Consider the following 27,171-nt stretch of genomic DNA (forward strand, 5'->3'; position numbering starts at 1 on the left):
CTTGGTTCGATCCCAGGCCAAGTAAGCTTGCGGTGGATGAGATCGTGTCCGTGGGTTTTATAGTCAGTGGGGTACTCCCGTTTCCTCCCACTTTCTCATTCCACCAATTCGTCCATCATCATTTACTTGCCGTAATCGTCTCCCTTAGCCTTAAAGGTCATAATCGTGGACGTTAAAGTGAATATTTCATTTCATATTTTTCCAAATGTCAATCCGTTCCTTATTTTGATCCGAGTATATATAAAAAATACCTGTCAGGGTCCAAATGGCAGGTAGTAGTTAATATGGATAAAGCATACAACTATCTCAGTGTTTTTGGAATGAAATCCATCCATTTCACATTCCCCACATACCACTCAGCTGTGTATACCGGCGACTAGATCAACAAAGAGGATTTTAAAATTTACCATATTGAATTTCCTTGACAATTTAAAGTTTTCTGGCATATTAAATATCCAATCATATTGTTTTCGTCTGCAAAAAATAATGATAATAAAACGCATGGATAAATCAAACCTTCTTTCCCATTATTAGTAAATGGACAGAAAGAACAACATCACGTTACTATGTCGAATTTTACGTCAAAGTTTATTTTTCCTTTAATATTTAAGATATAGGAAGTAACTGCAACGTTTCATTAGCAAACGTATCTGATAAGTGTTGTGTAAAATAACCTATAAACTTAAGTTTTTGCTTAAAAATAAAAATAATAAAAAGAGTGGATAATACACATATCTTTTGTGAGGTTCTGAGTTCAGTTCCCAGTGGTTAGTTGTGACAATTTTTTTCTTACATAATGAAATATTGAAGTACTGTTCGAAACACTGAATAAGTAGTTCTTTGATTAAGATTTTTCCATATTGCTTTGTGTTCCAGAATATGTATTAAAAGAGAAAATAATGATAAATAAAAAGAAAGAAATGAAAGTTTTTAGTTATATACCCCATGGCTATACGCTTTAGACTATAGGAGACGGATGATTAGTGAAAGTGATTGCAAAATTAAATTTTTGTGCTCTCCCACCGAGAATCGAACCCAGGAGCATGTGCATATGAGAGACAAGTCGAGAAGGATTTGTGATTTGGTTTAATATATATGATTTAATTTACTTTATTACGTAGTGGTAACGTATATATATATATATATATATATATATAATATAATTTTCCTGTTATTTTATTTATTTATTTATTTCTTTTATGCATCCATACATGATACATGTATGTTCGTCGCAATAAAATGCAGATCCTTCACTTGAAAAACTTCGTAGACAGGATTCGAACCTATACTAAAATAAGAATCTTTACCGAGTTCCGTGACTCAAATTACTAAACCACGAAATCGTGACTTCAGAAGTGCTCAGTCTGTACATCTAGTTTTGTTAGCAATTCTGTCCCTTTCAGACTTGAATAATCTCGTATCACCCAGTATGCTCGGTTTTGACTTAATATCTATCTATATCACTTACACTGTATATTTCTTTTGTAATATGTTATGGTTGTATTATATATGTCAATTGCATATTTACTTAGCGGCAATTTCTAGGTGTTCTATTGCTCTTGTAAGACCACGCACGTTGCTCCCTGTCAAAATAGAGGGATAGTAAATTTCCCTGTAAGCACAGATCCGCGGAACGTAAACACCAAGGATCAGTTTTTTTTTTTTTTTTTTTTTTTGATGTGTCTGGAAGGCAATCTAAATCTGGGTTTTCGTGACGAGAAGTGTACATAACAAAAGTTAAAACACGTTAAACAAAAGTTAAAAGTAAAAGTTTTAGTATTAGGTAATACAGTTACTTGCGTAAATTACGTTCTCTAAGGAGTACGTATAAAGTTAACTGGAAGGTCAAAACGTTAGAGGCGATAGTTATCGAAAAAATTTCTGTTCAGCCACGGAGACAAATATTGAAAAATTTTCTAAATGTAAGGCTAAACTTTTTTTAGTGGCAATAGTTTCCTTGTGGAAGAGAATATCCCAGCACTCACTTCTCGCGCAAACGGTGTCTAGTTCGGTTTGAGGTCATTTTTGTGAACTTGTGATTCAGAAAATTATATCCATGTGTTTTATCCAAGTTTTTCCTTCTTCCAGCTCTCGTTATTTAATTAAAGTATCAGTTACCATTCTTTTGAATTTTTAATCTGTCTCCTTTAGCCCATAGTATAACTGTGAGACAAAAAAAAATTCAGTTTTGAGAGTAATTCTCGTTAAGTGAAACAATTACGAAAAAGAGTTGATATATTCGAATATGTATTGTTTTGGAAAAAACATGCAACTTTTGGATTGAGAATGACTTTTGTATTGCAGTACTATCCTGACTGATCTCATCAACAAACTCGCCCCCAATCGCCTAACGAAACAGAAAATGATGACCGTAAACGATATTGTTCATAGCCAACTGTTTTTGTGTTCGGAGTGTCGTGCAATTTTGCTGCCCGTCATTATGACGAAAATCAAGGAACTTCTTGAGGGAAAAGAAGAGGTATGTACAAGCAAGCAAGCAAGAAAGAAAGAAAGAAAAAAAAGACTGATGATTGTAATAAAAGTAGAGCTTAATTAAGTATCACAGTAAAGCAATAAATAAAATTGAAGCACATTACCAGTTTAAATAGTATTTGCATAATTTCTGCTTATTATTTAATTGAAAAACGTTAAAATGTATTCAGTTCAATCATGACATAATATTGAATTAGTAGTTAAAACTTTATTAAACTTTCGATACATGTAGATATTTTTGCAATACAAGATAAGGCTTCATTGATTAGATTCTAGCGTAGTGTGCTGTGTACATTGCAGTAAAATCAATATATATCTCTATGCATTTCGTTCGAAGTATTGAAAATTTAGACTAATTGAAATTGTAGTTACTGCAAAAAATTTTTCCTTGTGATATTTTTTTTACTAAAGGATAATGGGAAGATATTTATTTTATCGTAGGTGTAAGTATTGAGAACGTAGAATATTTCTTTCTGCATGCTTTAGTAAAAGCTAGTTCAATAGTTTTCTGCCTATGCAAGCCTCTAGCAAGTTGATTACCGTAGAGAAATCCTATCTAACGCATAGTTTGCATGAATGTTAATATTGTGCTAGAATGAATTGCTTTGTTAAAGCTATTATTGCTGCTTTTGATCTTGAAAGTGCGTGCTACAGAGATTTAGCATCTTGGGAGGTAGGTATACTTGATATCTCGAGAATTGCTCGTTATAATAAGCGCAAAGATGAAATATTTTTTATTTACATTTTTCATTAAAGAGTTCAAGTTATTACGTAGTATAATTCTTATTTAATTCTGAATTCCATTAAGCAAAGTTGTAAATTTTTGTAAATATCTACATAATTCGTACTTAATCTCGTAAGTGGCATGCATCATGTCTAGCAAGAATGTGTTTTGCTCTGTATGTCCGGTTTTTTTTTTTTTTTTGTTTGTTTGTTTTTACTTATTTCCTACGGAATTGTACAGTTTTCCACAAAAGTAAATAGCACATGGATTATTTGTATGTATAATATGATTTTTTTCGTCAATAATTGTACATATATGTAAAGTACCAACATGTTACTCTTTATGTAGTATTTCGTTGGTAGTGGTGATAATGTCGATTGTAGAAATCAAAATGTACTCCTCTGTGCAAGAAAAATATAGCCGTCCACAGATCTTATGTTAAGTCTAAACTACGTGTGTTAGAAAATGCTTGTTTATGACGTGAAAGACTTAAAAAAAATAACTTCTTATTTTTTGTCCCAGAATTTGAGTAATTCTCCGTAACTGAATATAACTAAATGCGTTCAATGATTTTAATGTTTGACATTTTCACAAATCAAGTCGGAACGTCTATTATTTTCGCATTTTTCGCCGAAAGCGTACAATTATTGTTACATGCAGTAATTAATCGTAACTGATTTCTTTACAAATAGATAGACTAAGAAAAAAAAAATATTCGTTAAAAGCAGGTAAATGAAGGATTATTCTTTTAAGATTTATGAAAAAGTAAAATATTCATAATAGTTAGTAGGCCGAACTATTGTGTTTTCAAATGTTTTATTTTAAATCACTTTTGAATATTCGCATTCTGGCCATACTGATTTCCGTATACAGTTTTGTAGGTTTATTTCCAGTCAGTTTCTTTCTTTCAAAAGCGGTCCACTGTTTTCACTAGCAATAGTACAGTCTTATTTGTTAGATAGGATACGCCGTGCTTGTATTCATTATTAATCCTAAAAGAAATTTGATTGGAAGATACCTGCTGTTGAAAGTGGCTGTACAGTTGCCTACGAAAGTGTTTTTCCACCCTTGTCAATATAATCGGAATAAATTTAACTTATTTGAGTAGAGTTTTCGATAATATACAGAAAATTGCGTTCTTTCTGCGTCCAGAGAACTGTATTCAAATAGGTCTAACAATTCTTAAACAGTTGACAAACAAAATGTATGAGTCGAATGTGTAGTGTTGGTGACAACTGTATGAACCCTGTGAAGTTAGTGGTTAGAGTTTCGATCTTTAATTGTTCGGTGTCATTCGAAACTTTCAAGAAATTCTCTTTGCCTGCAGTTCATAGATCAGCTCGGAAATTAGATGCGTAACTTGTGGGGAGAGTTTATACTGTATTATGAAGTTCATTGAAACCCCTCCGTACAGCCGAAGGATTAGTCTACCTTTAATGTATATAGTCCTGGATCCAATTCCCGGTGGAAACTTTTAATTATTTTGCGTTGTCCTTGCGTCGTGAGGGAGTGAGAAGCTAAAGAATTTTTAGTCTATAAAACCCAATGTTGCATCAGTGGAAGCCAACGCGTTGACAGTACTCAATGCAAGTAACAATCCATTTAAGAGGCCTGCTGTAAATATGTGGATAAAACTTAAAAAGTATCTGTGCACGCGTGACACATATGCAGATGGATACTCTGGTTCATTTCAAGTGTGTGTTTATGTATGAGAACACTGTATCAAATGATTGAAATATGTAATAAAATAATGTCAAGGCAGGAAGGCATTAAAGTTGTAAGGGTTCATACTGACCTTGAAAATCAGGTAAGGTCAGAGAAAGTCAGGGAAGTTAGTATATTTCACGGAAAAGTCAGTTTTTTTTTTATTTATTTATGAAAAACACTTCAAAGAATCAAGTCAGAGTCAAGAAGATAATAGGAAAGAGGTTTAGACCAGAAATAAAAAAAACCTGAAGAGCACCAAAAGATGTTAAAACTTCAGGCTTTGAGAAAAGAAGAAATTAATTAAATAAAAAATCAATGCCGCAGAATAAAAAAAATAAGTTAGGTTTGGTAGATGAAGATAATCAAAGGATAATTAAAGAGATAAGCCAAATTATGATGTATGTCTGCTTAGTTTTATTTTTGAATGTATTAAGAATACCGAGATATTAAAAATGTTTGAAATGAAAAATGAAATGAAATCATTCAGTTTAACGTCCCACGCTTATGTCCTTTAGGCTAAGGGAGACGGATGATAAAGACAAGTGAATGATAATGAAAGAATTGGTGGAATGAAAATGTGAGAGGAGACGGGAGAATCCAGAGAAAACAAACGGACACGATGTTGTTCACTCAAACATATTTAGTTGGGGATCGAACCAGTGACCTCATGCACCAGAGATAAGCGGTCTACCACTGAGTCACCGTGTCCCAAAAATGTTTGAATTATAATTAGCATATACATCAAGAAATTGAGCATACGCTGTATTTAAAAATAAAGAGCGTTGGGCGATTAGGAGGATGATGGAGGCCTATTGAAATAATGGATATTTTTTTTTCTTAACCTAACCTTAAAATATAGTGTTGGTTGTGTCACGGGTCAGGGGAAATTAGTTTACTCAGTCATGCAAATCCAGAGAAAGTCATAAAAATCAATTGGAGAATTTCAGTGTGAAAGCTGTAATACTTGAAGTAATTTACCGTATTGTCTTTCCAAGATTCTATTCTCTGCAGAAATTAGGTTCACTTCATTCACAATTAAATAAATTAGTAAAATGTGAGAATTAATAAAAACAGGAGGTTTAACACTGGATATTTAACAAACTTCCAGTATACTTGGTAAGACCAATTAACAATGGAGTCATCAACAATACACAATAACAAGAACAATGAAAATTGAAGTCGGTCAGGACATGTATAAAGATACCGTTCTGTCATTCTCTTGGTGAACTGAGGAAAACCGAGTGAAAAACCCAAAATACCTTGGCATCAGGTTCGAACCCGGGATCTCTTGATTGCAAAGCAGAAACGATAACAAGTATTCTTGCCCGATCGGTAAAAATATGCATTTACAAGAAATCCAAAAAACAACTAAAACGCAACACAACTCAATATCTAAAGACCCTCCTTGTTCTAAACAAATGGATGATAGTAAGTATGTGTGGTCCTTAGCATAGTATTTTTCAGGACGATCTGAGTTTCATATCCTGAAGAAAATGCATATGGCCTTTATTAAAGCATCCGGCATAGTATCAATATGTATTTGATCAAGATATGGAGGTTCTTATTAGTTCGGTTAGCTTCGTTTACAGTTATTACTCCGATTCCGTGTAAACATGTTCTATTTAAACCTCCGTCTGTTATTGGTCTTAACATTTTACCTAACTCATTTAGTTATATTTTGTGTAAACATGATTCCCGCGAGAATCGAAAATTTGTTACTGCAATAGAACCATCGTAGAGACATGCAATGAATTATTTTCGTTATGTACATAGTCTGTCCAATAAATACGCGAACTGGTGTCATAACCACCGTATTTTACAAAATTAGGGTACATCAATCTTACCCTCTTCAAAATACTCTTCATATATAGCAATACATTTGTCACATCTCTGTGTCCATTGTTGAAAATATTTCCGGAAGTCTTCAGAAGTCAGGCTCTTCAGGTACCTTGTCGTTTCACGTTTTATCGTCTGCATGTCGTCCCAGTGCCGCCCCCGCATGATCATTTTACATGTCGGAAACAAAAAGAAATCACAGGGGGCTAAGTCAGGTGAGTAGAGAGGGTAATCTAGCGTTGTGATCGAATTACGGTGTTAGCAACTTTAGGACAATTTTCGCACACAATTTTCTCAATTCCAAATGTTCGTTTAAAGTCGTGTGCACAGATGATTTTCCATCAGTTAATTGATCAGCAATCATCCGGACAGTTAATAATTGATCGGAACGCACAAGAGCGGGCACGTTCAATGTTGTCTTGAACACAGAAGATCGACGGTCATCCTGGCCTTGCCTCATCTTTGCAGTCTTCACAGCCCTCATGGAAACGTTTGATCCACTTGAAAACGATTGTTTTCTTCAGTGCCTTATTTCCATAAACAATCTTCAACATTTCATAAATTTTCTGAGAGCTTTTTCCCAGTTTCACCAAAAAGTTGATGTGAATTCGTTGTTCTATATGTTTATTAATATCCATCGTCAACACGAACAAAAACAGGACACCACAAAACTAATGTCATCTCTAGCTATACGCTTGCCTCGACGATCTGTCATTACTGCCGTTCCAGTGGGTTTCCTGCCAACAGAACAGCAAGTGCGCATGGCCTAACTTCCACTCAGGGTCATCCTGCTAGTTCAGGCCCGCGGATTTAATGGAAAGACCACGTATATACTTTAGAAATTAACACATGTTAGTCAAATTGGTTGATTGCGTCTGTATGAATTTTCTTTAATGATTTTGATAACTTATTTTGTGGCAGTGTTCACAAAGTTATGACACTCACATGAAGATGAAATCACTTTTGGTTTTGGCACGATTCTGAAATTTAAATAAGACCTCTTGATAAACTAATTGCTTATGTAGAACATTCTTAAAGGTTATATATATATATATATATATATATATATATATATATATAATGAAAGAACTGAAGATTTAACGTATCATCTTCATGTGAAACCCTTCTAGACTTGTAGTCTATTACAATGGACATGTTTTTTATGTTATTTTGTAACGGAATGCTTTAGTTGCGAACATTTGGCACCTTAGATGAATACTAAACTGTGCTACTAATTGGATAGCTTACTATCCGACGATTTTTTTTCTCTGACATAGAGAAATATTTCTTTTAACGATTAAAATAAAACTTAATCTGAAAGGACTAATCTGATGAACAGGCCATAGAATGAGTGAACTACATTGTTCAGGAGAACTCTTACAGACACAATTAACGATGGAAGTATTTTATTTATCTTTTTAAATAATTTACTTTTACTATCATAAAAATAGAGCTTAAAATTGTTCTTATTTCAAGATTGGCTCTTATATATATATATATATATATGTAACACAGGTGAACCTGTAACTTGATAACCCATTTGTAACTTAAACTAATGAACAAAAAACGCTGAAATTTTGTACCTTGCAACCTTCGGCAGGGGAACATTGTTTGGCATATAGTGCGTTCACTCAGCAGAAGTGCAGTTCAGCACATTTCTTCCAAGTTCGCGTGCTGATTTTTGCAACAGTATTCCTTCCTCTCTCTCCATCTCTCTTTTGACCGCATTTGCAGGGTTTGTAACGTCTTACCACCCACTGTGGCTGTGTTTTCTTCCGAAAACTATGGCTGATATGAATCACATGTCAGGCAGAACAAAGAAGCTGGTCTTGGGAACAGGGAATCGGGCACTAACTTAAGGGACAGCACTTGGAACTGTGGCAACTAGTAGTCGACTTGGAGTTAACAACAGACTACCAACTGTTTGAAATGAGGGTTCTGGTTGATGATTTAGTTATCAGGGATGTTTTCCGCAAGATCCCACAGACGGTGACTTATTTATGGCACGAGCCACCACACGTAGAAGGCAGCATTCTTTATATATGAACTGCATCTCGTTTGAGAAAACGAACTATACTACTGTATATAATAGCACAAAGTTAACAGTTTTGCCAACCTAACAAAGTTGTAGTTTTTCAAATCGCAGTATATCAGACTATTAAATATTTTAAGTCTACATATAAAAGAAGAACACTGTCATGCAGTGTTTCAAACTAATGACGCTACTGTACAACAGAGATCGAAAAACAACCAAACTTCAGAGGGTTCTACAACAGTAATATCGCAAGTGAGAAGACTAGGGTAATGTACATTCAAAGTACTTTAAAGTTGAATACTATGGTCATTATACATTTCGAACAAGTAGAAACAATGTTACAAGAAAATAAAATTTGACTTTATTCAGAGGACTTTATTTCGAAAAAGTATCTAGATAAGTATCGCATTGACTTACGCACATGCTTTTCAATAGACATAAAAATCATAATGCCGTTTACAGCAATTAGATACCTCAAACCATTCTGAAGATATGAGAATATGATAAAATTTGATATATTGCTTAAAGTGAAATGTTCGTGAAACTTATTGAAATAAGTTTCGACTTAATTGGCTTCAATAACATTACAACAACACTTTTTGGTAGGTATAAGTACAATAATTTCTCGGAATTACATAATTTTAACGTGTTAACACTTTTAACAGTTTTCCCCATATTTCAGAACGGTTTGAGATATCGAATTGTTGTAAACGGCACTGTGATCTTCACTTTCACTGAAAAATATCAATGGCGGCCGTGGTGGCTCACTGGTAAGAGCGTTCACCTCTGATGTTTGGGGTCCCTGGTTCGATCCCAGTTCGCGCCAAGTGAACTTTGTGGTGAACAAACACCGTGTGCGTGGATTTCCTCGGAGTTCTCCCTTTTCCTCCCACTTTCTTCATTTCACTCATTTCTCATCATCACCGTCTCCTTTAGCCTAGCCAGCATTATCATGAGACGTAAAACTGCAAGACTTCATTTCATTTTTTGAAAAACATCAACGCAAATGGATTAGTTACCTATCTAAGCAGTTTTTCGAAATAAAGGCATTTGAAAAAAGTCAAATTTTCAATTCCTTGTCACTTCGTTTGTATTCATTTAAAATCCATCGTAGTATTATATCAGTAGAATTGTATAATGATCATAGTATTAGAAACTAAAGTACTTTGAAGTACATAACTCAGCCTGTTTTATTTGCGTTATAATTTTTGTCGAGGCCACCAAAATTTTGATGTTTGTGATACTGTAGCGTACTTAGTTTTCAACACTGAATACAAAATATAATGTAGATTTTCGTTTAACATAGAGATTTTGAAATATATAATAATTTGACGTAGTGCCATTTGAAAAAAATATCATTTATGTTGAGTTGACAACAATGTTAATCTTGTGATGTCACACAGTATAACAAACAATGTTCCCCTGCCAATATTTGCATGGTACAAAATTAAGCATTTTTGGTCCATTAGATTAAAAGTTACAAGTGCGTATCAAGGTAAATGGTCCACCCTGTATATGCAAGGCACGTTCGGAAGGTAACTTCCGATTGGTCACTGCTTGAAGTAGTGGGAGCAGCGCTATCATCTTTGCACAGGCATTCGCGGTAGATCAGTCTACAGCCAGCTGTCGTAGAGTGAAGGTTGTCTGATTACTAGTTCCACTTTTGTAGTGTCTCAAAGTGTGTGCTGCAATAGAAAACCCCGCCAAGTGCGAGGTGCGAGCTGTTATACGTTTTTCTCATGGCAAAACAATACTCGGCAGCAGCTGTTGATCGAGAACTTTGTGCCGTGAATGGACCAAATGCGATGAGTGAAGGAGTTGTTCCTGAATGGGTTCGTTCATTTAAAAATGTACGAACAAATATTCATGAGGAAGAGAGAAGTGACAGGCCATCAGTGGTCATTGATGAAATCGTTCAGAAAATTTATGGAAAAGGTCGTGAACATCTACGTTTCACAATCTCGGAGCTTTCCGATGTATTTCCACAAATTTCCAGGACTGTGTTATATGACGTAGTGACAAAGGTTAGGAGCTGAAAGATGCGGTCACAGTCTGGCTCAAGGCATAGGCGGGAGATTTTTATTCTGATGGAATTTCTAAGCTAGTGTAGAGATATGATAAGTACTTGAATGTTTATGGAAACTATGTTGAAAAATAGAACAAAGAAGTAGTTTTCAGATGTATATAATAAATTTTTCTTATTTACTTTGGTGTTTCTTTTTTTTAACCAATCGGATGTTTCTTTCCGAACGGCCCTCGTATATATGTGTTACGAACGTAACATAAATATTCCTTCTAATATGAATGACCAAGCAAAGGAAAAGATAGCTCTGGATCAGTGTTTGCATACAGGAATTAAGTGAGGTACTTTTTTTCCCCTCTTGAATAACTCGTGTTTAAATATTAGAAAGCAAATAATTGCATGATACAACACAGTACAAAAGATAAGATTGTATGCGTACAGTATAATGATTGGATATGTATGTAAATATTTTGAAAACGTATTTGTTTTTTAAGTGTGGTGTGTTTTTTAAGCTAACTAATTCGTTCTTCTTTTTTCTTTGTACATACATGCTCTCACGTAGAAAGGAAAACAGGTATGTGATAACGTCTTTTATGTGGAAGAATGATATGTAATAAACAGAGCGGATGGAAGCTTATGTAGGTTTGAAATTTCACTGATGGGCACATAACAGTTATTACTACCCAGGACACATAAACATCTTAAAAATAATATTTAAAATTCCTTATAGTTCCTTGAAAATCCAAAACAAAAATTTTCTTTATAGTCTTTTCTTACTTTGAGAACATGGATACATGGATATGTTAAATCATGTTCAACCGGGAGATCTCAAGCTATTTTTGTTGTTAATTAGACAAGGGGGACTGATTGATCCCTTAAAGTCACGTATGTATTTAATTTTTTAACATGTATTCTTTGGCGTTGAACCGAAATGGTAAATTGAGCTTCTACTTACAAATAAAACAAATTATTAGCGCAGTTAGGTGGCATGTAAAACACAAATAAACGTAACGTAGAATTCTTTACGATTAGCATAAATATTTCATTTAAGAAATAAGTTTTAATAGAACGATGTTATGTAGATAAGTTTTCAATGTTTTCGTTCTGAAATTTTCGTCAAAGTGAGAGTAGCTCCACAGACTGTGGCAAAGCTTGCATTGATGCACAGAAGGTTATGCTTTGCGTTTGATAGGATTGGAAAGGCATCGTGCACCACGAGCTGTTGCCGCCGGGCAGAACGAAAGACTCAGGCCTGTACTGTCGACAATTAGCGCAAATGCACCTAATGGTCGTCAAAAAGAAACGACCGGAACTGGTATACCTCGCTGACAACATCAGACCGCATAGATCTTTAACAGCCCGTCAGAAATTGAGAGAACTCTGCTGGGAGACTTTAATGCATTCGCCGTATAGCCCGAACCGAGCACACCGTCCGACTGTCATTTGTTTGAGTCTCTGCATAACTTCTTGAACGATGTTAAGTTAGCGTAATAAGAGACCTGCGAAAATCACATGTCACAATTTTTTGACCATAAACCTCAGCAATTCTGTAGCGACGGGATTACGTTATTGCCGAGATATTGGGCAAAAGTCATCGAACTAAATGGAGTATATGCGGTTTCATAATGTTATTTAACTTATATATAATATTCCAAAGGCTCAGTTTAGCCTACCTGATATTAAAATTAACGTGACTGACAGACAGAGGCGTCTTGCTTTTATAATAAAGATTAAGAATATTTAAATATTTTTGCTTTGAAGTTTATGCAATCTGTAACTGAATGTTTGGAGGTTTGATACAAGTGTTAGCCAGAAACAGATGTTTTTGTATTATAAATAGGTGGTACCTCGGAGGCACTTCTTGAACCTTCTTAGGTTAAAGAAACGTTATTCGATGAAAGTTCTGCAGATAATGAATGTAATAAGGTAACGTGGCAGTCTTGCAATTACAGGAGACACCCCATAAAAAATTACTGTTCTACTGCATGATGACTTGCCAAGTAACTTTGCAGGAGCTGGAAGTAGTTTTTGATTTTGCTGCGGTAAAACCTGGTTTGATTGATTTGAAGATACCTAGAAGAAATTAAAAAGATTTATTAAAACTGTACTTAACCCACAACACTCGAATTATAGGTCAACTCTGAATGTTTCAGCAAGAATATATTGCCATCCTCAGTAAGAATGTATAGCTATCATCAATATATTGCCATCCTCAATAAGAATGTATAGCTAGCCTCAATATATTGCTATCCTCAGTAAGAATGTATAGCTGTCTTCAATATATTGCCATCCTCAGTAAGAATGTATAGCTATCCTTAATATATTGCCATCCTCAATAAGAATGTATAGCTATCCTCAGTAAGAATGTATAGCTATCTCAATATATTGCTATCCTCAGAAAGAATGTATAACTATCCTCAATATATTGCCATTTTCAGTAAGGGTATATAGCTATCAATATATTGCCATCCTCAGTAAGAATGTATAGCTATCCTCAATATATTGCTATCCTCAGTAAGAATGTATAGCTATCATTATATTGCCATCCTCAGTAAGAATGTATAGCTATCCTCAATATAATGCCATCCTCAGCACAGATCCTCTCAGAAAACTAGCGTTGTGTGTAGAACTACATCCCGTTTTGATTTGCTTTAATTCCTGTAGTCTTTTGACAAAATTTCCCATGTATCAATATACTTTTTCTTGTGTGCACTAACCGAGGAGTTAAATGAATACAGAAGGTAATCGACGAGATATCGTTCCACAAGCAACGTTAGTTTTCAAAAAGGATCTGTATTGAGAATAGCGATGAATCATTGTCAAAACGTTTACAGTTGGACTATACTTTGGGTAGTTTTGAATAAGTATATTTTTAACAAACACTGAATATACATCACTATTAAATCAAGAAACAATTTTAATGACCATTTTTAGGATTTTCAAAGAACTGAAATTAAAACCTGTGTCATTATTAAGAAAAATCAAGTAGTCGTCTGTAGTTACCTTGTCACAAGCATTAATGTGAGTGCCCAACCGAAATTTCAAATCGCGATCATTCTTTTCCGTCTCTAGTAATGAGTGAGTGTGTAGTAATATACGTACATTATAAAAATGGTAAAATGTTGGTACTGCTGCTTGAATGCCAAATATATATATATATATATATATATATATATATATATATATATATATATCTGGGTTAAAAATGTTACGTATTAAATATTTTGGGAGTATTTGTTTCAGTGTCTTGTTTGTGAAAGCAGTATCCATCGTTGTGTCTTTTACTTCAAGAAAAAAAGAAAGAATTCAAAAAAAAAAAAAAAAAAAAAAACACTCATTAAGAAGGAAAAAAAAGAATCCAAGGAATTTGTGCAAGCACTAGATATAGGAAAAACGAAAAAAATGTTTCGCCTGGGGACATAGAAAACCAAAGAAAGAACGTGAAGGATATCTAAAATTGCATCATTTTGTATTAGTTTTATTTTCTGTGGACGTGTTTTAATTTTTGAAATCGTGTTATATTGAAGCTTAAAATATATAAAACGATAAATCATGCCTGATGTTCTGTATGGTTGCGAAACATGGTTTTTACTCTGTGGGAAGCACATAGACTGAAAATACTTGAGAACAAGATCCTGAGACGAATATTCGGACCCAAGAGGAACGGGAATGGGGAATGCTGGAAACTTCATAACGAGGAACTACATAATTTATACAGGGTGTCTATCGGTCACGAAAGTCACGAATGTCACGAAAAAGTCACGAAATCAGAAAACGGCCATGAAAGTCACGAAAAAGTCACGAAATTTAGCTTTTGGATCACGATTTTTTTTTTTTTTTTTTTTTTAACTGTGCAAATGTAAGTACACATTGGAAAATTTTGTACTATAAAACGTCAAAATTCACCATCAAAAATGTCTATGGCCGGCTTTAGATGCTACCAAATCGCAAGAAAAGTACGTTTCTATCGCATGGATGAAAATTCGACCTGATTCGCACCCAAATTCGCTCTTGAAAATGTTAGGAAATCTTATGATTTGGTAAAGAAAAGGTCACGAAAAAGTCAGGAAATTTAATTTTGGAATTTTAGTAGACACCCTGTATACGGTTTACCAAACATTACTAGGGTCATCAAGTCTAGGAGGCTCAGGTGGGCAGGTCATGTAGCCAGGATGGAAGAAAGTAAGAACGCTTTCAAAGTCTTAACTGGAAGACCAATCGGAAAACGACCATTAAGAAGACTTAGGCGCAGATGGGAGGACCTCGGAGAAATAGGAATACAAAGTAGAAACTGGATTCAATGGCTAAGCATAGAAGTCAATGTAGAGCTTTTGGCATTGAACCTGCATGTTCCATAGGACAGAGACCTACTTAGTTGTTATATTGTTTGTTTGGGAAGGGGAGAAAAAACAGCAAGAAATGTTTTTTCTTTATTGTTAACACGGTTTTCCTGTTGTTTTGAGTATTTGTTTTCTTCTAGTATTTAATTGTTTCATTGTATTTGTTGAAATCAACAATATAACGATTTTCAGTAGCTATTTTACTTTTCCGTCAACCCATTCCTAATTTCTAGATATTGTAACTGTCTCTACTGTAGGCATGTCTTCTCGGAGTAGTTGCGTGATCCCGCTTTTTCAAACATTGCCTTTAATCTAGAAATGAAATCTTTCAGTTTTACGTCCCACTATTATACCGAGTAGGCTAGAGGAGACGGTAATGATGAGAAATGAATGAAATGGTAAAATGAAGAAAGTGGGAGGAAACGGGAGAACCCCGAGAAAACCCATGTACACGGTGTTTGTCCACCAAAAGCTCACTTGGCGCGTGCGCCTTTAATCTAGAATCAGTATAACTAAATAATTAATTCTGATTGAATTTATTCGAACCTTGTAAGCCGAAAAAAAAGACTAATGAATGGTTATTGGAATAATATTGTAAGAGAATTACCGTTTTTTACTGCTAAAGTACGATCAAGGATCAAATTCCACCCTAAAGTTTAATGTTATACCACTGCTGTCACAATGAACTAGAATATTTTGTTGAGTGTCTTATGGTTTTATATCATTTAGGTTAAAAGACTGAAAAACGCGATAAATTATTAAAAATTATTAAATGATTAACGGATTGATAAAGTGTGAGAAAGTATTATCACCTGTGTCTTAAAGGTAAGCTTTGTAATGAATTTTTTCTTCAAGACATAATAAATATCATTAATTTTGGAGATATCTTTTGTGTAAAGAATAATGTCGATGTGAGTTCCTATGAAACGAAAGATTTCATTATGAAAGCTAGAGCGAATAAAATAACGAAAAAATAAAGTATTTTTGGAAATCCTTGAAGTAAAAGACATACATACGTACATATATATATATATATATATATATATATATAAAAACCTGAAGCGTTATGAGATGTATAAAGAAACTTTTATATAAAAGGTGTAAAAGAAATGGCGAATGTGTGAAGTACTGGCTTTTAATAGCCTTGGCAAATGAATGGCATATATCAAGTATTAGGAATAATTTAAGCATGCAATTCAAGGGCATTAGTGCACATAGTCTTGGACTGTCTATAAGAATGATGTTTAAAAACTGAAGCTAATCGAGTAATTTTGTAAATAAGAAAAGTATTGGCGGTACAACTGACTCTTACCCTTCCTCCCACATTCCTTTCTTATTGTGAGTATTTGTAAAATATTTTCCTTCATCAGCTGCATCTGAATAGGTACGGTTATATAAACGTAAAGTATGCATGACAAAATCCTTTTGTATAATATTTCTTGAAACTGGTGAAAAGTGGATTCCAATGCACTACTTGGAACGATTATGCTTTTTGAGGAATGCTTTCTGGCAACTGCTGCATTCTGAACATTATTATTAGAAACAGATGAAATGTATAAAATGTATCTTAAGCGTAAAAAAAAATCATCATATGAAGAAGTAAACAAAATAAACAATGCCACTTTCACCAGGGTCGAAGCAATGTTGAACTCCGTAACAAGTCGAAATCGGTTGCCAAAGTTGCCAAGGTTCTAGGAGCCAGCAAAGACAGACTGCATAGTCACAGAGGTTACTCCGAAGAGGTGGGTATCGTTAGTTATTAGATAGACAGGTAGGGAAGACAGTAGGATATTTGTGTTTACATAACCCGAAAGCATGTACGAATGTTAGGAGAGTTGAATTGTGAATTTATTAGAGGATTTATTACTAATTGTGAGAATAAAAATAGATCAAAGTTGAAAAGCACAATAGAATTGACAGACACGATTATGAAAAAATTGTTTATTGTATGAAATTTTTAGAAGAGACGTTATTTGAATGAAGATTGGTTTCGACTTATTTGAAAGTGTTTACTTTTACTTTGACATTGAGTAGTTATTTGTAGAAAGAAACAATAGCGGCTACAGTGGTTGAGCGATCACAGGCATTAGGCTGGTGATCGTAAGACCTATCTGCTGCGGGTTCGAATCTTGCCCAGGGCGTGGGTATTTCATATTGTTCTTTTACTCTTTATTTGATTATAGTAAAGTCAGAACCGTGGATGTGAAATTTGAAAATACAGTATAGTACAATAGAGATAAGAATAGTTAAATATCATGGGCGTAAATGGAGTGCGTTCTTTTGGTTTTATGTTTGTATTTCCACTTGGAGTTTTCCTCGCCTGAGAAGAAAGCCGTGCCGATGTCGTGATTATAAATACCATCTCACATGTGTTGTAGCGAGTTCTTATTATGACTGGCAATAGATCTCCTGAGTACAAAATGGCTGCGCTTCTATTTGCACCACGTATTACTAGTATTATTATACTCTCTGATATTATTCGTGTATGTATATATTTAGATACTCACATTTAAAAGAAAATGTAATACACTTATTATTAAATCTGAGCTTGCAGTTCTCATATAAAGATTATCGTGCATTTGATTGGTACAAAGTGAAACTTTTAATTTTATTATTACAGTGTTTCTATTTGGATAAGAGGAGAAACTGAAAGGTGTCGCCAAATGGGAAAATTCTTTTTTATTTCTGTAGAACATTGCTCTAGTACTGTAGAATCAAAATTTGGGTACAGTAGGTCTTTCCTTCGACGTAGAAATAGAAAATTTTCAATGTTGTTGGTGGTTGTATTAAAAAAGAAATAGCTTAAAACTCTTTTTTTCACTTAATATATTCTAAGGTAAATATAATAGAGCTTCAGCTTAGTTCTTTTTCTCGTAATAAGTTGCTTCCAGTGTTTTCTGTTTACATTTTTATAAATAAAACAATTCGGCTTTCACTATACAGCCGTTTCAATCTATCCGATGCTATTGTTAACCATTTGTCTTAGAGTAGAATCGTGTGCATGACCCACTAACAATTCAGATTGCATGTCTTTATCCATTTTCTCAAAGCAATAACTATAGTTTGTACTTTTTTGTAAAAATATTTTGAAAGTAAATTCAAATTCCCACTGTTACAGGTGGAACTCTGTGTGAAAATACTAAGTGATGTTATGGAACTCCTGTTCCGTAATGACATCGGTTCGACTGTGAATGATATTTCAGTAATAATGCTCACTGTGTTACGAACCGTAATTCAGACTACAATTTCAATGGATCGGGAAGCTCCATTAGTGGTAAGTTTGGAGTTCGTTGCTTATTTGTGATTTGTTGTTATTGAGATTTTAGGTTGATTATCAAAAATAGAATATCATATAGGGTGTGTATTGACACTTAAAATACTGAAAATTACTGAAAATTAGTATCGATATTGGAAATATGGAAAAAGGTACTGGAAATTACTGTGTACTACTGGAGAAATATAAAAAAATCCTTTGATACCCTTCAAAATAGTTAAACATTAACATTTAATCATGTTACTCTTCCTTATTTGTAATCAATTGGTCTTATGTTTAAATGTTTTTTGTACCAAGTGTAACACGAATGTGAAATAAAATCTAAATATATGTAATACGATGAACCAGGTGAGGAAAGGGTTGACTGTGAGATTGAGTGAAGGCCAGTGTGGATTACGACATGCATTCTGAGAGAAATATCGTTCAGAAACAATCTTCTGAGTTTTTTTCCCGATTTTAACCCTCTATTTCTGTGCATTCTTTCTGTTAGAATATTGAAGAAGAAAAATGAAATGAAATGAAATCCGAGTTTTACGTCCCACGACTATGCCGGCTAGGCTAAAGGAGACGGTGATGATGAGAAATGATGAAAGTGGGAGGAAACGGGAGAACCCCGAGGAAACCTACGCACACACTGTTTGTCCACTACAAAGTTCAATTGGCGCGAGCTGGGATCGAACCAGGGACCCCATGCACCAGAGGTGAACACTCTGCCACTGAGCCACAGCGGCCCCAATATTGAAGAAGAGTTTGCTATTTCAACATATTTTACTGGCCGTTAAGTATCACAGCATACAGTCGTATGTGGGACTTTTTTCAGTTCAGCTTAGTATATTGGAAATTTTTCTACCAAAACATTGCAACTACTGAAAATATTTAAGTCAACTCCAGTAGTCACCCTGTCATAGTAATAAATTAAGTCCTAGCAGATATTCTTAATATCAATACACTGTAAATAAAAATATTGGAAAAACTGTTATTTAGAATGCTCCACGGCCCAGAGCAGTCGAACAAAATGAGTAGTTATAAAGGAGTGTGCCACGGTCCAACACAGCCGAACAGAGTTAAGGTTAAGGAAGTATTCCACGGCCCAGAGCAGGATAGGTTGTTTGCGATCAGTCCCGGACTTAGATTGATACCTAGGTGCTGCCTGCTCCTCCTTTTAAGGCGAATCTTATGGTCCCTTTCGACACTGGCACTAGTGGAGGTAACGTATTCTTTCTTCGGTGACGTGTGACACCATATGAAGTATAGTCTGTTTTGTTGACATACAGCACGTGGATGGCAGGCTTCACATGGCTGGACAATAACACCTCCCTGTCATGAGTGGTGTAAAAAAAAATAATAATAATCAGAGGTTTTTTTTCTTCTTACTAACACACATGTTGATCAAAAGCACTGTTACATTTGATTATACTACTAAAAAAAAAAAAAAAAAAAAATCGCAATAACACAAAGGAAGTATAGAAAAACTTCTGTATTTGTACTGTAATTTTATCGTCTTTCGTTTGATTTTTCTCAAGTCAAATAAAATAAATTAATAAATAAATAAAGAACAAATACAATATGTATTGTACGCGATCTACCAAATTTAGTATAATGGTAGATCTAGACTGGCTTGATTCGCATTGAAATATTTTCATATATAGACCTTTGGTTCCAGATTTATTGTCAATAAAAGTTAGAGTTGGACTTCGTCAGATTTTAGCAAAAGTTTCACCAGATTCTGTTTAGAAGACTTAGGGCAAAATTCATGGAACAAACTTTCAGATGTTAATTTGACATTAAACGTTAGGTGAATGCACTGTGTATTAAAAATAGATTTTTCTGATATGAAAGTTGAATCTTTTTAGGCTATCCGGAAACTCATTATTAATTTTTTTTTTTCTTAATTTCTTAGGGTAATCTTGTGGCTGTGATGATTGCTATATTTCGTCAGATGACTGCTCATCATTTTGAGGAATATATAAGGCATTTTAATACACAAGTAGACCTTCTGGATTTCCTTATGGAAATTCTTCTTGTCTTCAAAGACTTGGTGTCAAGATCTGTGTATCCGAAAGACTGGTGTGAAATGATTATGCTTCAAAATAGGTAAGTGAATCATATTTTCAGTTGTATCTCTGCGAGTAGCTTAACATATACAGTTTAAAAAAAAAAAAAATCCCCAGGCTGCTTTCTTTTTTCTTGAATGTATGCTAAAACATTTCATTTCAACGAATTCCGAACTTTCGGTATACGAAAAAAAAAGATTTTCTTTTTATTGACTATATTTAACTTTATTTTCTTCATCCAGTCTTATAAATATTTTTCTTAATTACATTATTTTATTATTCAGACAAAATTGTAGCCATTGCTCATATACATTTTGGTCCAAAAGTAGGTATACAATACCGTACTGATCAGTTTATTGCATTTATATCATTTCTTATTGTTATCCATCAGGTAGACTTAATTTCTTTATTATTTGTTCTTAATGTGTTTTTACTTACATCTCAAGCTTGGAAGAGCCGAAGTAAATAAACCCATAAACTAGAATGTTATACTTGATGAATGCAGGAGTGTATACGTACTTTAGGCCACCCTGTATGTACGCGTTTAGCCAAGCAATATATTGATTTGAAAGTAACTCATGAGCATTATTACGTTAAATAAATTTTGCGCGTCTTCCAATGCAAGAAAAAGTAACTTAAGTCGTAGCAGAGATAGATTCTGTCTTATTTAAAATATTAACATTATTAAGGACTTGTTTAAATTATGTGTACGCTTATTTCAACGTAACATTTCTCCTTAACAATTGTTTACCCAGTACCTTTGTTTAAACAAACAGTTGCAGAGTTAATGGATAAATAATAAAAATCAGTATAATAAAATTTCACTGTAAACGATTAAGTTTCAAAATCCTGAAGATGAAATATTGTGAACTCAAATACAGTATGCGGCAAAACAAACAGTACTGAAATCACATCGTTGACATTTTTTTTTATTTATTTGTTGTAGAATGTAATGAAACATAAGAAATGTTGTTAAATGGATGTCAACTAAATGTTACTCAACATAAAATGTAAATTTAAGAGGAATCGCACCTGTACATCATGTGTTCAAAATGACCATTACGTCACAAACATTCTTCATAGCGGTCCTGTAGATCGATGAAAATGTTAGTGAACATGGGTTGCTGGAACGACAAACAAATGACTGAGTCTTCTTTCTTATTTCTAATATAGTGGTAGGGGATCATCTGTTCGGAAAATTGCTTCCTTCACCATTCCCCGTGTGTAGATATCTGTGGCCGTGAGGTCAGGAGAGTGGGAAGGATACGAAAATCCCGTTTCACGAGAAATCAAGCGATGTCCAAACTCTTGAGCAGAAGCATAAGTCACTCACTTGCAGTGTGGGTATTAGCTCTGTCTTGCTGCATCCATTGTTGTTGTGATAAGAGACTTTTGGTGCGGCAAAAACAGCGCAAATAATGCAGGAATGGTCAATAATCAATTATCGATTAATGCAGCGATCAAGGTACACATGACTCCCATGATGGAACCATATGTTGTTGATTAAATCTTCTTCATATGCCAGAATTCCAGAGCAATATAGTAGACATGCGCGCTCATCTGCAGTAAGATGTTGCCTTACCGTATGAGCGGAAATAGTGCTCGACAATAAACACCTTCATTCCTGTTATGAGTAACATTATCTTCGCACCAACTGCACACTACTGTAATCCACACACGACTAAGCACACATAATGGCGCTCACAGCTCATACCACATTGCACCTGCCATCCGTACGTGACTTTCAGTACTGTTTGTTTTGCCGCGTACTGTACAAATACTTACAAGTTTAACAGAAGCGCCAAAATAATAATAATAATAATAATAATAATATAATGTGGCGTTGAACACTTTTCGCTGTCAGAACAGCTCTGATGCGACTTGGAATGAAGTCATGAAAGTCGTGAATGGTAGCAGGTGGAACATTAGATCATTCTGCGTGCAGTGTGTTACCCAGTTCCTATCGGAAATCTGCACCGAATTCGTGTCTCCAAGACGAACCATTCAGGTGCAGGAATTAGGTGTGGGCTAGGGAAATTGATTAACTTCATCCCGGTGTTCCTCAACATAGCATGCCGCAGCATCTCCATCCATGTATATGGACGCATTATCATTCTTGTATATGGCGTGATTGTATAAATAATGCGACCCGTGGTTTGAAATAAGGTGAATGGTGACTCATCCGACCATATTACACGTTTCCAGTCATCAACTGTCCATGCTGAATGTTCGCGGCACCATTGGCATTGTGCTAAAGTGTTATGGTTTTCTTATCTGCAGGTTTGCCCGTGCAACTCAATCTCGTATGTTTTTACCATGCGACTCACGGTGAAGTATGATTGTCGACACAGGTTGTGCTATTTATTTCCTCCGTCAACTGTGTCACAGTGACGCGACAGTTCTGAATGACAATCCGCTTGAGTGCCCAGCGAGACCTATCATTGAGGATTTTCCTCAGATCACTATTTCTCTTCATTGACGTAATTTTGCTGAGTTTTGTTCGCCATCATCATGTTGGAGGCTGTCCCTCGTGACATGTCCAACACACTTGCCTGTTTCTTCAGGTATGCACCACATAACCGAGCACCAACAATTTGCGCTCTAGAGAATTCGGCCAATTTACCCTATCACCGTCTGACAGTTCACTTCACACTGTTCTAACCTAGTATAGAGTTTGCCCGAACACAGCACCACCAAGAGCTCAACGCTGCGGTCGCTGCCTGACGATTGTCAACCCAAACATCTTGACGTAATAAAGCGTAATTTTCTTTTAAACCTACCAATCTCTTCCATTCCTTGATGTTAAAGTCTTCCAAGAGAGAGATGAATTTACCTATAAGTTAAATATATATATGTTCCTCGGTAAATTTAATAACAATTCTCTGATTTTTGTTACATATTGCGTGTGCTTGCCGCAAGAATTATCCTGTTCGGAGTTGAAATTAATCTAAGGAAGGGGAATGAATTCATCCGAGCTTTTTTAAATAACGATAACTTTCCCAAAATCATCCAATTTGCTTTGGTTGGCCGTGTCCTTTCGTTTAGGATTCCCAATAGGATCTTTCGTTTGGAATTTAAATTAGCCAGAGGGGGAAAAAGTTGAAAAAAAATATTAAATGTTCTTGTAGAAATTATCACATTTACATGAAACTTTTTTATGTTTGACCAATAAAAAACTATTACTGAGAGATAACATCAGTAGGAGCAATACATCAGTCTATATCTAACTTAACGTGTTATAGAGACATAAAAGAAAAAATCTTTCGCTTGCTTCTATAGTGAACAGGCCCTCCCCGCTGGTCCAATAGCTAACACGTGCGCTTTTCATGCATGTTGTCTTAAGTTCAAGTCCCGGTGGGAGAGCATAAAAATTTTAACGCATTACGGGGGGTTCGAATTCCGCCTTATACTGTAGGTTCAGAACTCGTAGATCCTTAATGCTGAAGAGGGACGCCAATCTTCAGTAAACAAACAATCTGAGTGAATGGTACCGCTAGTATAAGCTAGTAATTGTTGCATTTGTATGTATTGAATAGAAAGAAAATAATGACTATCCAAACTACAGTGAACTAAATTACATTATGTCTCTTCAAATTTTGATTCTTGAATAATCCTTGCACTGTCAGCTTTCGTCGAGTCTGGTTCACGGTGGGTTAAAAATAGAGTAAAAGAGAAAAACAGCAAGAAAAGTCGGGAGTTCGAGCTGGCCACTCCACTGACTCACGTTGACCGATCCAGCTTTTCGGGACTGTTTCGTTCAGCCCCACCATTCTGTCTGGTATGCACTAACGGTTCCAAGACCAGTGACCGTTATTCCCACTCTCAGCCTACACAGTGTTGCCATATCGAAACTTTTTGTCCTGAATTACAAAATACTAGTCAGTCAAACGTCTTATAGATACGTATAGGCCAGTCTGTACAAGGAAATAGATTCACTGTGAAGAGTAATGCAGACACACCTTGTATTGTGTATTGCTGTGATTCATTTGTCAAATGGTGATGTGGCTCGCTGCGAATTAGCGAAATATCTGTTTTATTCTTTCCTGGTGATCCATTTCTTCGTATTTCTGTGATATTTTCATTTCCTTTGCTCCTGTTTTTGTCTGCTGTGTACAGAGCTTCAGGGAGAGTTGAGTACAAATGGAACTGCAAGGATTTTTGAGTAATTAGAGTTTAAAATAAGTAAAATGTTTCGTAATATTCCTGAGTGTGTTAGCGTGCTGTCTAAACTAAGTTATATTTTTCGTGGAATAAAAGATGTTTTCAGTTTCATAGAGTAGAAAATTTCTTTGAATAAATTCAGCATTCAAAAGCGATTCTTCTGGGGTAGAGAAGACAATCGAGATTGTTTTTAGAGCTGAAATTATTGAAGAAATGCTTCTTTGTTCTACAAAACATAAGTTACATTTCACCTTAAATAGTTTTTTTTATTTATTCTCTTTAATTTTTTTCATGTATAATAATAATAATATTTATTTCTAATATAACTTCTTTAAAATTTTTCTTGTTTCAGTGTAATATTAAAATCTCTTCGATCCTTCTCACATACGATTAGAGATTACTTTTTTAATCCATTCGAGCATCAAGCTTGGAATAATTTCTTCCATTGTGCAATAGCGTTTTTGACACAACCAGCTCTTCAGTTGGATACATTTACTCCAAATAAAAGATCCAAAATCATTGCAAGGTACAAGGATATGCGAAGAGAAACTGGCTTTGAAATAAGAAGTATGTGGTTTAACTTAGGTAAGTATTTATTTATTTTTCTACATTGTATACGGTTATATAATTGGTATAGTATTATTTAGGTTGTGTTTTTATTTAGTATTTTAATTGAAAAAATGATAAGTTGCAACGATCGTTCAAGTAAATTGAAGGGACATGGATAATACAATATTGTTTGTTGACTTTTTGTTTTATTCTAGCCAGAAGTTAAAATTATAGTGTTGAAAGATTTTATGAATTTTTGATAAGTCTTCTGCTCTATATAATTGTTTTTGCTACAGTACTCTTAGTCAAAAAGATTAGCGTACGCGCCTCTGGCGTGGGAGACCCGGGTTCGATTCCCGGCGGGAACTCATGTGGTTCGGATTCCACGTTAATCAGTGGGTCCATGTCTCATATAGCTTCGCTGCTGAACGGGACGTTAAACTCAAAATCAAGTCAACTCTTAATCAAAAAGATAATGTTTCAGCACTTCACGTCAGTGAACTCATATCCAAATTCCTAGTCTATCCAATTACTTAAAGGTGCTCAGTTAATCATCGTTTTATTTGCCTACTTGTTTTATATTTATTCCACACACGACATAATCTTAGACTACAAACTTTCTTTTTAAGTCCTCTTGTAACTAAGTACACTCATGTCCAAAATTATTGTCGCATGTCTATAAATATGTTGTTGTAGGAATATAATTTGATAAGGAATTCGCCCAGTATTTCTTATAATGTTAGTATGTGTATAATCGGCAAAGACATGTATGTGGCAAATTTCATGTCAAAAAAACAATAAATAAGAATGAAATGAAAATAAAACTTTCTTGTTCATTTAGTAACATTTTGTTTTACTCATTCGAATTTTCGTATTTATAATTCTTTTCCTATGAAATTTACCACAAATATACATTTCCCGATTACACATGTAGTATCAGTATTAAAAGTACCCTGCAAAATCATCATCAAATTATAATCTTACAAGAAGACAGTTATAGGTATGCGACAATCCTTTTGGACATGAGTGTACATCCACACAGGATAAGTATCATTTAAAATGTACAATCTTATTACCTTGTAACTTCTCAAAATGTTGTTAAGTCTGTTTGCTCAGAATATCACTTGCTTGCCTCCGCTAAAGCATGTGCCAACTTAGAACACTTTTCACCCAACTTTAACTGTCCTAACTTTACTACTTTTTAAGTAATTCTTAGCATGCACCTTTCCATGCTTGAGTGCCTCTGACTTGATTTCATGTGAGTATATTGTGGATAACATCGTGTTCGTAGATTTCTCGGGGCCCTTCAACATTCTCAATTCATCAGTTCCTTTAACAATCATTCACTTTGTATTAATCTCACGTTTCCTTTAACCTAAAGGGCATAACGTAAAAGTGATATATTTCACTTTCATTTTTTTTGACATGCTTCGCAATGCAATCTGTAAACCGTAAATGTCTGCATTTTCAGTATTCTCGCCTGCGATCCATGCCAAAGGAAGTATAATATCTATGTATATATTAAAATTCTAGGTTTATATGTTTGTGGACAAGGAAAGTTTATATATTTGTGGTCAGTTCCGGTTATATGTTTCTGGTTAATTCTTTAATTCCTTTCGACAATGAGATCTCGGAAACCACAAGATCTAGAAACGTGCTGTTTTCACTGGTTTGTTTCAAATTTTTTGCGCACCAGCCAGTTCTCATTCAAATTTTCAAAAATCGTGCCGTTATTGTTCTGTTCAGCATTTTAGAGGCTGTTTTGAGTCCATACGATTATTATTGTAGCTAGGGCGAAGGTAACGTTAATATCCTTGTTAGACAACCAGCAGAAGAGTTAGGTACAGCGTATTGACGGACATTGCAGGCGCTTAGCATACATCTGAATGTCAAAACCTTCAAAGCCCTCAAGAGCCGGAATGAGGCGTACACGGATGGATATGGATTTATAAGAAAAAAAAAATCATTTGATATC

The 27,171-nt window shown here is 34.7% G+C and overlaps 1 protein-coding gene across 9 annotated transcripts in view; it reads left to right on the forward strand.

The window, feature by feature from the left end:
- The window catches only part of LOC145667074 (dedicator of cytokinesis protein 1-like), a 172,607-nt gene that overhangs the window by 75,229 nt on the left and 70,207 nt on the right, over positions 1-27,171 (forward strand). For 7 of the 9 annotated variants that reach the window (XM_081734781.1, XM_081734782.1, XM_081734783.1 and 4 more), the window contains 5 exons: positions 2,305-2,479; positions 16,790-16,900; positions 18,277-18,432; positions 20,333-20,526; positions 25,000-25,232. In XM_081734781.1, the coding sequence (XP_081590907.1) occupies positions 2,305-2,479; positions 16,790-16,900; positions 18,277-18,432; positions 20,333-20,526; positions 25,000-25,232 (869 nt within the window). The remainder of the gene's footprint in view (positions 1-2,304; positions 2,480-16,789; positions 16,901-18,276; positions 18,433-20,332; positions 20,527-24,999; positions 25,233-27,171) is intronic. The other 2 variants (XM_081734784.1, XM_081734789.1) reach the window with 1 other exon arrangement.

The sequence above is a fragment of the Thermobia domestica genome, chromosome 12 (assembly GCF_964235325.1).
Source record: "Thermobia domestica chromosome 12, izTheDome1.hap1.1, whole genome shotgun sequence".
Lineage (NCBI taxonomy): Eukaryota > Metazoa > Arthropoda > Insecta > Zygentoma > Lepismatidae > Thermobia > Thermobia domestica.